Genomic DNA, 13,401 nt, shown 5'->3' with positions numbered 1-13,401 from the left:
TAAAACATTGACTTTTTAAAATGTCCATTAGCCTGAAGGGTGTCAACACAGGGGAAATTGCCCCACCTTTCAATTTTGAGTAAATGTTAGCCCAAGCATTCGCAAATCAGCATAGCAAGACAGTGTAGTTGGCCTTGATTTTGAGCCAGAAGGGTATGGGTTCATGTCCCACTGTGTAGGCTTGAACACATAATCTAGGCTGACACTTTAGTAATGAGGGAGTGCTGCACTGTTGGATGAGGCCCCAGCCTTAAGATCTACCGCAAAGTGCTACAACGCCACCTTTAGAAGAATATCTCCTACTGAACTAATGTGGAATTTCCTCCATCTGCCATCCCCATCGTTGTACTGATATAACTTGATACAAAATTAAGGACAGTTTGAACCACCCACTAAGTGTTGGGTTTATATTGGTCAACTCACTTCACATAGACCCTTACAACAAGCAGAGAGCTCATGGGTTATATCCTATCAGATGGAAAGGCAAAAATGTGGCCCAGGCCTCCATTTTTTCAATTCTTCGGACAAGCCAGAATCTTAATAACTGTTGTAAAATCTCTTAATTTAGAGACATAGGCCAGAATTTTACGTTGCAGGATCGGTCACACGGCCAACCCGATCTCGCGTGAAATTGTGCGAGAGGACATCGGGCACGCGTCCCAACGTCATTGTACTGTCGTGCCCATATTACAGTCGGCAGGTACGTGCCAGAATTAGAAGCACACCCATCAACAATTAAATGGACAATTAAGCCAATTAAAAAGGCAATTGACTGAAATGTTACGTTGCCCGTGTCATTTTGCAGTCAGTGCACGGGACAGGCAGCCATCCCATTTTTAAGTGAAACTCAATCCAGGATAAAAGTTGACCAGAGCCATGGCTCTGTGAGTAGGTAGGATGTTTAGGTGATAGTTGGTTGTAGGTACTTTTCTGACAGCTATTTGCATTTTCTGTGTTTTCTGGAGGACTGTTTGACTTACCAGCTTTCTCAGAGGCTTTCTGCCGAGTGCACCTTTTAGGGCACTATCCTGTGTCATTTGTATTCCAGCAAATGGGGATTATCTGAACCACTGGAGGGGCCTCCTCCCTGAGGAGGAGAGGGCCAGAAGGGAGGGAGGGCTGGTGTCCACAGGCAGCATCCCAGAGAACAACCTGTGGAAAGAGTGGTGCAGCCAGAGGGGTTGCAGGGCCAGCAGGAAGTACAGGCAGATGGGTCCGCAGAAGACGCCATTATCCTGCAGCGAGAGTTTACAGCTACCTGGACATGTCAGAGGTCCAGTACCGAAGGAGTGTCCATCTCTCTAAGGAAACTGTGACCTCCATTTGCCAGATGATTGGCCCAGAGATCACCCCAAACTGTGTTGGTGGCCATCTGATGCCAGTGGCTCTTAAGGTGACAGTGGCCCTGAACATTTTTGCCTCCGTTTCCTTCCTAGGATCAGTGGGAGATCTATGTGGTCTGCTGCCCACAGCTGCATCAAGCTGGTCACTGACTCTCTGTTCAGACGGGTGATGAACTTCATTCATTCCCGGACCGACAAAGCCAGCCAGGCTGAGTGAGCCAGAAGCTTCGTGCAATTGTTGGCTTTCCCCACATCCAGGGAGCCATAGATTGCGCTCATGCGGTCATAAAGGCACCAGCGGGTGAGCCGAGAACCTTCATCAACAGAAAGGGGTTCCACTCCATCAATGTCCAGATTGTGTGTGACCACAGGACACAGCTTTTGCAGGTCTGCACCAGGTACTTGGGCAGCTCCCATGATGCGTACATCCTGTGGGACTCCCAGATGCCAAGGCTCTTCGTTGCTCCAGCTCGGTTGGGTGGTTGACTCCTGGGTGACAAAGGCTATCCACTGAAAAGGTGGTTCATGAGGCCACTCAGACACCCAAGGACAGAAATGGAAGAGGGGTACAATAGAGTCATGCCTCCGCAAGGGCAGCAGTTGAGAGGACCATTGATCTGCTCAAGATGAGGTTCCGCTGCCTGGGCCAATCAGGAAAAGCACTTCAATATCCCCCAGAGCGCATCTCACTTACTGTTGTGTGCTGCGCTCTGCACAATTTGGCTCTGTCAAGGGGGTACCTTTTGGAGGATGAAAACAGTGAGGCAGCTCCCCAGGCCGCAGAGGACATCTCAACTGACGGGTCTGATGAGGAGGCAAAGGAGGCCCAGGGTGAGGACGTGGCTGCAGAAGTGATGAACCTTGTGCAAGGCAGGGAGTCCAGGGAGGTCCTGATTCCCTGTTCACTTAGCTAAGCATCCAAGGCTCGGCTTGAAAGTGAGGGCAAGAGTGACACCTCCTTGCTGAATGTTCCTGATGAGGCCACCCTGTGACCCTTACGTCAGCTAACTGCCTCTGAAATAAAGTTTGCAGCCCTTCCTGTCTGTCACAAGCCATTCCCATACCAAACACCTATGAGAAACATAAAGCACCTTCAGACCACGAAACAGAATAACGCTTTTCAATGGTCAAGTGACCTTTAATTGGCCAGCCAGCGTGAAATCGCCTCCAGGTTGCATTCACGGGCAAGGGCGCATAACGCATCCATTTCTGGGCCCGCTGATCGCATGCACATGATGTGCGTAAAAATCAGGCCATAAAGTCAGCAGGGAAGGCATTTAGATATAAACAGGTATTCTTGCAGAGATTGTCACTTCAATTCTGAGATAAATGTTCATTTCTCTGGGCTGCAAGGAACTTACATGAAATGTGCTGAGGGCGTCTCAACCGAATTTCTGATTGAAATAGGTCCACAGCACAAAACTGAATGGAAATCTAACACAAATTGGGTTTAATCGAAAAATGAACAAGGATTACCTTTATGGGAAACATAAAAATAATCATGTTAGTCTTTTAATGTTAGAATTTTGACTTTTTCTTGGCATAGTAGTAGGAGTTTTACCTTACATACTGCATATCCAACCCGTGCTAAAATATATGTAATTTGAAACGAGCTAATAACCGGAGGCTTGGAAAGATTCAGTAGTATGAAGGCTTCATGCTGTGGTAACCTTCAATTCTAATTTCAGAGATGTCTACAAGTTGTCCTCCAATGGATGTCACAACTGAGTGATAGCCTGTCTTGTGAAGCAGAGGGCATGAAGATGATTACTTTCAGACATACCCCTGTTCAGACACTTGGGCCCGGATTTCCATCCCAGGGTCAGGTTTGCCGAGTTGGGAGATTTCCTGGCTCAGCAAAGCTGACCCTTAAAAATACCTGCCCGCAGGTCGGAGTTTTGATGGGGAATGGTGGCAGGCTGAAATAGGAGTTGGAACAGGGGACCCAGGAATGAGCACAGAGGCTGCTGGGTGTGAGCTGGGCTGGGCATAAGGCCTACCTCTGTGCTCTGGCACTGTGTTTAAATAAATAAAAGAAACTGAGAAACATCCCTCCAGCCCTAACCCCTCAATCCCCCACAGACTCCCTATGCCCTACACATGCCAACCTATGCCAACCCATGCCCCCACCCACTTCCATGGCCCCTCACACCCCCAGTGCCAACCCATACCACCCCACCCACCCCCCTTTGCCTCCATACCCCCTATGCCAACCCATGGCCCTCTACCCAGCCCCCATTTTACCTGACCCCTAAGTCAACTTAGTGTCAACTCATGCCAACCCATGCTCCCCCACCCATCAACCTTTGACCTTACCCCCTCCATGCCAACTCATCTACTTGGACAGTGCCTGACAGCTTTGACATTTCCTGGACACTTTTGGCAGCTTTCATGGCTTTAACGTTTCCTAAACAGGTTTGACAACTTTGACACTTCCTGGACAGCTTTGACAGCTGGACAACTCTTTAACAGTTCCTTAACAGCTGGGCAGCTCTTTGACAGTTTGATAATCCAGTGAATTTGTGTGTAAAATATGCATATTCATGGTCACTTTTAACAATCCCAAAGAGCGCCTTACTTCTCCCAAAGATATCCTGGGACCATATCCAAAGGGTACGCAAACGAATTAACCAATTTCAGATCTCCTCTAACTGGTCGAATCTGCACATTCCGGGTTTTACACTCCTGGCCTTCCAAAATCCGACTTCAGTGGAGGCAGCTGGCAAGTTAACTGGCCAGCTGCCTCTGCGAATCATGCATGCCTGTTTTTTTTAAACAGCCTTCCCAATTTGTCCCTCCCGTCTCAGATATTTCATTGTACATACCCCCCAGGTCTCTCTGTTCCTGCAGCCTTTTAAAACTGCAGAATTTATTTTATATTGCCTCACCTATAATTCCTACCAAAATTTATCACTTCACAATTCTCTGCATTAAATTTCATCTGCCTGTTTCACAATATGTCTATGTCCTCCTGAAGGTAGTTATCATCCTCCTCATTGTTTAATACATTTCAAAGTTTTGTGTCATCTCCAAAATTTGAACTTGTGCCCTATGTAGTCAAATCCAGATAATAAATATTTAGGAAAAAGTAGCTTTAAGTCAGAAAATCACAATTCCCCTGATTTCCCAACTGGAAATTTTGAAGGATTGACATGTGCAGGCCAATATTGCAGCAGGGTTCCTGGGACTTGACATCTGAGAAGTAAGTAGCAGTTATAGTCATCAAATTTTATGTTTTCTGTTAAATTTTAACTAAATGCTTTCGCCCCATCTCTATATGCACCAGTTATTTCTTCTGGGAATGGTTACATTTTTGTTTCTGTTTGGTACCCATGTTTAATGTCATAATTCTTGGTGCTGAGCACAGAAATTACTTGGCAGTGTCAGACCATGCTGGATATTTCAAAGGATGGATCTTTGAGGGGGAATCACCAACAATGTGTAATGACACCTGGGGCATTTTGCTGATATTTAACAAGGCTCAGTATCTGCATTTACAGGGGAGTACGGCCCAGATTTTCGCCACACCATAGAGTCCCTTCGTTGTGGCAAAAGTCCCAGAAATGGCTGAAATTTCTAAGTCCCGGCATTCCAGACCCGGCATATGCTATCTTTACAGGGGCGAGGCTTTATTCAAAGGGACAAAGTGTATAAAAGTTAAGAGCAAAACATACAAACATCTGAATTAGAAGCAGGAGTAGGCCATTCAGCCCCTTGAGCCTGCAATACCATGCAATAAAATCATGGCTAGTCTGATTGTGGCCTCAACTCCACTTTCCTTCCTACCCCTTATACAAATATATAAATTAGGAGAACTAGAATTAGAAGAAGCTATGCCAAAACTTCATAAGACACTAGTTAGGCCTCAGCTGGAATATTGTAGTATTCAATTCTGGTCATCACATTTGGAGAGTGTGCAAAAGAGATTTTCTAGAAATGTATCAGGGATAAGGGGCTTCAAAAATAATGTGGAGAGACTGGAGAAACTGGGGTGTTCTCCATAGCACAGGAAAGGTTAAGGGGAGGTTTAATTGAGGTGTTCAAAATCGTGAAGGGTATTGATATTGTAATTAGGGAGAAATTGTTTCCAGTGGCAGAAGTGTCAGTAACTAGAGGACACAGAATTAAGGTGTTTGTCAAAAGAAGCAGAGGTGACATGAATTTTTTTTTAACAGCTAGTTGTGATCTACAATGTATTACCTGAACAGATAGTGGAAATAGATTTAGCAGCAACTTTCAAAAGGGGGTTGGATAAATATTTGAAAAAATATGCAGAGCTATCCAGAAAGGGCAGGGGAGTAGGACTAGTTGGATAGCTCCACCAAAGAGCTGGCATAGGCATGATGGGCTGAATGGCCTCCTTCTGTGCTGTATCATTCTATGATTCATGGATTTGCTTTCCTTGATGCTTCTGGCTGAGTGAAGGTTGCAAAATCATTACAGCTTGACGAAGAACAACTCAAAAATTGTTAGTAACCTGATGTGCCACAGTGGCAGTTGTTGCAGGATTATAAGATTGAATTCACCAATTACAGTAGATTCCTTTGTAAAGATTGCTGGTATGACTCAGTCTTGGATGTAATCCATCTCAGAAATAGAAATCTCACATGCAGACACTCTGGGCGGAATCATCCCAGATTTGCACTAAGTGGGTGGGAAAAATAGCGTCTTTTCACGCTGTATTGTCCTAAACCCACCGTGTTAATTATGCATTCACGAGAAACACGCCGTTTCCATGGCGTGTGGGCTCTCATTCATCCACCACGCCATCACCTTGCTGCTTCATCAAGCCAGGCACCGTATTTAAAGACCAGCTGCACGCACACCTCTCAGTGCTTCCAGACCAGGACTACTGCAGGGAAGATGTCCACGAAAGGCAAAAAGACTGCTGCCCCCAGGTTTAATGATATGTCACTGGAAAGCCTTTTGGACGCAGTAGAGGTGTGCCGTGGTGTCCTCTACCTCCACTCTGGCCACAGGATGGGCAGCAATGTGGCCAACCAGGAGGCGGTGGCAGCGGTGGTCAGTGCCAACACCCTCCAAAAGGGGACAGCAACCCAGTGCCACAAGAGGATGAATGATCATTTCCATTCCGCCAGGGTAAGTCACTCTTCTCATCACTCTCAACCCACACACTCACAAACCCATCACACATCCACAGGGCCCTCACTCACTGCCGGTTCAAGGGACATCACCATTTATTCTCTCACACACACCGTCATTGTCCTCATCCCGTCCATGGGACCACTCACCACCCACACGTGCCAGGCCTATTTATCATCTGCTTACAGTCTCTCCATCTCTATTCATGCAGGACAAGCTGACACACAACAAAAGATAGAGGTAGCAGACCAGTGGAGGAATGTCTGAAATCAAGGTCTTCACGGAATTTGAAAACAGAGCCATCCAACTGGCCGGTAAGGATCTGGATGGTTCCTGTGCTGATGGTGAGGTCGGTGATGTTCTACCAAGTGAGGATCCAGCAGTGCAACACCCATCAGACAACCATGCAGTGAGCAATGTGTCCTGTTTCACAGGCCACTGCCATGCTCTAATTATCTCCCTTTGCTTTTGCAGGCACATTTGTAAAACAGCCGATGGAGTCCACGGCACAGGGCCTCTAATCAAGCCCCGAAGAAACCTCTGAAGAGGAATCTAAAGGCACCCTCCCTGAAGTCCCGTCACAGTGCTCGCCCACACCTTCCACAGCGCAGAGACACACACCTCGGTGGGACTTAGCTTTATAGTAGCCTCGGGATCACAACCTGGTGAGCACATCGCACTTTCTGATCCACAGCAGGCAGCGGCCGGGACTTCCCAGGTCCCCGACACTTGGTGGACTGCTGGAGGCCAGAACATTGCTGAGTCTGAGTCAGATGACGAGCCTCTGGACTCGCTCATGGCACAGTTGCTGGAGCTGCAAAGGCAAGCTCTGGAACATCAGGAAGGGATGTCCGCTGTACTCCTCAGATTGCAAGGCATGATGGAGGAGTCCGTCTGCCTTCAGGCTGAGGTGATAGGGCCGGCATGCCAACGCACTGAGGCCTGCACTGTTAGGATGGCGGCCACCATGAAGACCTTGGTCCAGGACGTCACTCCTGCACTGCTGCGCAAGCTCAACTCCATCACTGCCACCATGGTTAGCCTCGAACAGTGTCTACTGAGAGGGGTGTGGGGCAGCTCAATCTCATTCCAGCTACCCTTTCTCCTCAAGGAGGCAGCCAGAGGCCATCAGGTACCCATAGGGAGGAGGATCAGCAGGTGCACGCCCCAGGGCCATCCACCCAGGTGACTCTAGGAGTGACCGGCCCATCCAAATCTTCCTGTGACCTCAGCAGCACCAGCTCCACAAGCTGAGGAGGATGCCACTGCCACACAGCAGGACCCTGAAAGCAGGCCGGGGCTATCCAGGTTTCGGCCCTCCCGAGGACGCCCACCAAGGTCATCACAGATATGGTGTAGCAGTCAGCAGGCTGCCTCCACCTCCACTGTGGATGGCCGGGGAGCACCAAGACGTAGCGGCAGGTTAAGAAGATGTAGTTGCACAGCCTGCGCAAGGGTGTTAATCACTTGTACATAATGTTCACTATTGTCAATAAGCTCCCAAGAATGTCTCCCTGCCTGTGGCTCCTTGTTCTGATGAGCAGTGTCCATGTCACTCAGATGTGAAACCTCTCTGCACAAGGTAAAGGCAGGTGTCTCAGTCCAGGGCCTCTTCCCTGTGCTTTGTGCAGCCTTCAGACCAAAGTGATGGTCCAGCCTCACATTCACTGGACACATTAGTGATGCCTGCACCTGCTCGTCATTGCTGCCAGAATGTTGTGGGCAGACGGCACAGAGTTCCGTCATTCTCTCTGTGCTCTCAGCACCTTTGAGGTGAGACTGGCCCCCATCTCTTCAACATCTGTGACCAGTGACACTGTGCTCCTGAAGGGGGCAGGTGCAGAAGGCGGACAAAGAACCAGGTGCATTTAAAGTTTCATGGCTGCGTCTTCATGATATGACCCTGATCACAGAGCGCAAGCGAGCTGCCCTCAGCCAGACAGGAGTCAGACACTCTCAGAGGCTGTGTGAAGATTTATGGAGTTTCCTCACTGCATGTCGTCATCGTCTTCCAGTAATTGAGTGACTATTAGGGCCTCCAATGCATCGCCATGACAGGAGCATTATCACAGAGGGTATTTTCACTGCCGTAAGACAGACTGAAGTCAAACATTCACAGATGCAATGTGAGGATCTATGGTGTCTCCTCACTGCAAGTCGTCATCATCCTCCAAAAATCTAGCAGCTATGAGGACTTCCCAAGCATGCCTGGCTTGTCTGCCCAGTGCAAGGGCCTCATCCCCGTCATCGTCGTCTTCTCACCAACATCCTCATCGGCATCCTCCTCATCCGAGGAGACCTCCATCTCCTCCATCTCTTCCTCAGCCAGCTCCTCTCCCCATTGCAGCGCCAGATTATAAAGGGTGTAGCAGGCAATGCCAATGTGTGACGCCCTCTGTGGACTGTATCGCAGGGCTTCACCAGACCGGTCCAGGCACTGGAACCTCATTTTAGGAATCCTGATAGTCTGCTCCATAAAGTTGCGAGTTGCAGCATGAGCCTCATTATACCTTCTCTCTGCTGCAGTCTGAAGCCGCTGCACATGTGTCATCAGCCACGTCCTCTGCCCTTGTCCTGAGGAGCCAGCCCTGCAGCCTCTGTGAACCCTGAAAGACTTCAGGGATCTGTGACTGACTGAGAATGTAGCAGTCATGAACACTCCCTGGAAACCGTGCGCAGACCTGCAGGATGTGTTTGTGGTGATTGCATACCGCTTCATGTTCAGCGAATGGGATCCCTTGCGGTTGACATAGTTGACTGATTGTTGCCATGGAGATCTGAGCGCCAGGTGAGTGCAGTCGATGGCACCCTGCACCTGTGGGAAAGCTGAGATCTGGGCAAATCCAATCGCTCTTGCATCCTGGCTTTCCTGGTCCTGGGCAAAATGCACAAAGTTGTGTGCTCTCGCAAAGATGGCATCCGTGACCTCATGGATGCATTTGTGGGTGGAGGCTTGTGATATCCCACAGAGGTCACATGTGGAGCCCTGAAAGGAGCCACTGGCATAAAAATTGAGCACCGCTATCACTTTCACAGTCACTGGCAGTGGATGCCCTCCACGTCCCAGTGGCGCCAAATCCTGCAGCAGGTGGCAGATGTGATCAACCAGTTCCCTAGACATGTGCAGTGTTTGACGACACTAGTTCTTGGTCATCTGCAGGAATGAAAGGCGCCGTCTATAGACTCTGGGCCTAGCTAGGCACCATCCAGCAACGGCTCACTATGGCTCTTTGGCATCCTGTGTGGAGCCCCAGCCGCCCATTCCTCCAGAACGTGCTGCTCCGCCTTCTGCACAGCCAGGAGCCTCAGTCGCTCTCTTCTCTGTCATCTTTGCTCTCTGCACACCATGAGGCATACAGCTAGTTCACCAGGCTCTATGATCCTGATGTACTCTTCCTGCAGGATGAGAGACGCATGGGTTAGCTTGTGTATACTAAGAACCTGTCTTGGTTAAGTAGGAAGCCGCTTAATGGACCCCAGAGAGTGCTGGCCTCCACCTGGATGGCCAGAGTTTAGTGCACTGCATGGCTGCCCAAAACCCCACCCACCTCTGCCCCACTCCACCTGACCGATTGGTGGCAGCTTTGCCCACTGGACTACATGCTGTGCTCTCAGCTCAGGCACAGACATTCTCCTAACCCGCACTGCAAGGCTGCACTGTTAGTTTTGGGGAGACTGGCCTAAACCGAGATGACAACGTTGCAAGGGGCTGTGAGCATCACAACCAGTGACTGCTCCATGGCCAGCTTTAGCAAGGAAATTGTACAATGTTCCCAGTCGTCCAACTGTTCTGCAGTCCACTAAAATGCTAATTTCTTTGCAGTCTGTGCCGAGGGATGTAAAGCTCTGGAGCACTTGGTGGCACTTTGATGCCTCTGCGTTGCTTGAGTGGGCAGAGAAGCTAGAGGCCTGACTCCAATCATACCAATGTGGCTGCAGCTGAACTGTCTCATTTGCAGAGCAATGGTCACTTTATACAAGGTGGCCCTAATGCGTGGCTGCTTCCCTCACCCACTGATCCCTCCCACCCTGCGCATGCTTGTGCACTACCTTCAACTGCAGGGCAGCACTTGCCCCCCCACTAAGTTGCCTCAACTGCAGGGCAGCCCTTGCCCCCTCCAACTGCCACAGCGCACCTCAACCTTGAAGTCCAGCAGGTCTCCTGGGCGAGGGCTCTGTAATGTTACTGTGTCCTCACCTCTGAGTTCCCGTGAAAGCGCACCCCGCCAAGCACACGCCTTTTATATGCTGTTATGAAACACATCGGCGTAATGGGCGATCCAGTAGGCTTATAATGATATGCTGATGTATTACAATGAGGTTCCTGACATCCAATGGCGGAGAACGCGGACCACCATCAGCGGGCAGAGTGGACAATCGCAAATTGGTTTCACGATGTCATGAAACCAAATTTTGGCCTTCTTGCCATACTGTCCGCTCACACCACCTAACACACCTGACTCCAGCGAGATGGAAAATCCTGGCCACTAGATGATGAGCATTCCTTTATATCATGCATCCTAAAGACAGCACTGTGAAGGCTCCACTAGATTATTGGGAACAGCTCTCTTAATAGCATTAAAAAATTGATGCATTTCTTGTCTTGTCACTTTTATTTATACTTTAGCCTAGCAGTGCTCCTTTTCTGATGCAATTTGTAGCCTGGATAGTACTTCTGTATTATACAACTCCAATATCATAATTCTCTGCGGTAGAATTTCTGTTGCTAGTTATTACACTCAATTTTTCAGGTCAGTGTGCGGCTGAGTTTACTTTCTTCCTGATTTTCTATGCTATTTTTACACACTTCTCCTTAAGGGTCTAACAGTTACTGGCATTCCAAAACCATCCCCAAATTGTTAGCCTTGATGTATGAACCGAGACAGCGATTGTTTATAGATTTTTCATCCGATTCTAATTTCTTCTACATCTCCATAAACTTATTTCCATTAGTCATTGCTGGATAATAACCAGCAGTGGGATCTTGGATGTTTTTCTTCACTACCCTAGTCTAGAAATGTTGAGACTAATTGTAGCATAACTCTGCTATCTCAGCGCAGACCAGAGACCAAGGGTTGGATGGGGGTCCCAGCCCTGCATTGTTTTGGGAATAGTCACCCCGACACGCGATTTTGGCATGCTGTTGAATTAATGGCCAGAGGTTGTGCTTATCATCCAATTAAGGATGGCAGGTGGGCTCCCGAGGCTGGAGGCCCAATAGGAGGACCTCCAATGATGACACTTCACCATCCAAGTTGGGAGCTGCCAATGCCTGCAGAGAGAGAGAGAGAGAGAGGACGGCTCACAGTGGAAGTTTCCTGTCTGGAGGCTGCCTCCTCTCACTGGCTGTGTTTTGGCCGCAGTGTGCGGCCTGCCTTAAGCATGGGAGAAGGGCCTCAATAAGTCTCATATTTGCCTCAATTGGCTACCCGCTACTTGTGGTTGGGTAGTGATATGCCCTCAACTTGACCTTTTCAAAAGGAGTGGGAAGGGGCCAGCAGGCCAGTATGCTGGCCAATAACACTGGATTTTGGGCCCGTTCCCCCTCAAGTCCCTTCTCCGTTGACATTTGAAAATCCTGACCCAAATGTGAGCCCTTCTGATCTGTATTGTTCAGTGCTGTGCCAAATGGTGCCTTTACTCACTGGGTCATTGGAAGCTGTTCCAGTATTTTAATTTCTTCTAAATCTATTAATCTTCCATTTGTGACATAATTTGTAGCTTGGATAGCTGAGTTGTACATTTCCTCGTGTTTCACACTGCTCACGTTAGCAGCTTTTGCTGAATCTGTACTGCAGCCATCTGGGAACATTAATTGGAAGACTAATTGATGACACAAACTTGACATGCAGGAGAGACAGAAACTCAGTATTACAGTGAATAACTGCAGAAGTTAGACAAATAATATATTTACATTTTTTAAATGCAACAGAAGAAAGTAAATATTGAATAATATTTATATTTCTGAAATACTATCTCATAAAAGCCAAAGGCCATAGGACCATGTTATTGGGCTAAAAGTGCTACTATTGGAAGTAATTTAAACACATTTTATTATGGTACATAACATCAAGTTGTCTGTGTCGTCTCTAGAACTTTCTTCATTCCTTCACATGCCATGAAAAGATCGTCAGTGTTAGCAAGGAAGTCCATGAGTCCTTGGGAATGACAGTATCAGGAGGTCTGCTGAGCAAAGGCTGGGATCTCCCAATCTATGTTACAAACGTACATCCCAATGGGTGCTTGGGGAATGATGGAAGAATTAAAAATGGTAACCAAGAGCTCGTTGTAAATTATTTATACGATTGTATGTTTTACACCATGCATTAATCATGTGTTCATTTAGCATTTATTGTACATGCATAAATCTGTTCTTCTTTCTAGATCCTTGATGTTACAGTTTAAGTGAATATTTTTTTGTTTTATTTTTAATTTATAAGCACTTCAATTCCTTTTAACACAATCTTTGATAACTCTTGACTGGAGTATTTTTGACAATGTAGGCAGGAAATTCTGCAGAGTTTTCAGAGGGGGTGGAAATGCAGCAGGATTTTACTTCCATCCACCACTTTGACCTTGCAACAAGCCTGTCCCAAACTGTACCTGGCCATCTTGAAAGCGGGAGCTTTAGGCCTTTACTAACCAAACAAAAAGTTTCAACTTATGTTTATTTTTACAATCCTCCATCCCTGCAGGGAACTTTGGACAGTATTTCAAAGGTAATCAATCCCTCTTAAAATTCCCAGGAATGTCAGGACAGCTCCCAAAATGCTATTGGAGTGTAAATGAGGAAAGGAAAAGTTGCAATCTGTGTCTAAAATTAAAGTTAGATGGGCTGGAATTTCAGCAAATCCAGGTTCTGCCCTAATTCAGACTTGATGATGCCCTGGTGCTTCCATGGCTGTCATTGTATCTCCTCTCTGCTTCCGTTCTGGGTGTCCTCACTGGCATCATG

General features: G+C 47.8%; 1 protein-coding gene across 2 annotated transcripts in view; it reads left to right on the top strand.

The window, feature by feature from the left end:
* lnx1 (ligand of numb-protein X 1) overlaps window positions 1-13,401 on the top strand; it is a 268,850-nt gene that overhangs the window by 212,946 nt on the left and 42,503 nt on the right. For both annotated transcript variants that reach the window (XM_078547852.1, XM_078547860.1), the window contains exon 8: window positions 12,540-12,717. In XM_078547852.1, coding sequence (XP_078403978.1) covers window positions 12,540-12,717 — 178 coding nt within the window. The remainder of the gene's footprint in view (window positions 1-12,539; window positions 12,718-13,401) is intronic.

Source organism: Cetorhinus maximus, chromosome 1 (genome assembly GCF_964194155.1).
Source record: "Cetorhinus maximus chromosome 1, sCetMax3.hap1.1, whole genome shotgun sequence".
Classification (NCBI taxonomy): Eukaryota; Metazoa; Chordata; class Chondrichthyes; order Lamniformes; family Cetorhinidae; genus Cetorhinus; species Cetorhinus maximus.
The sequence above is the reverse complement of the archived record's forward strand: the minus strand, read 5'-3'. Positions and strand labels throughout refer to the sequence as shown.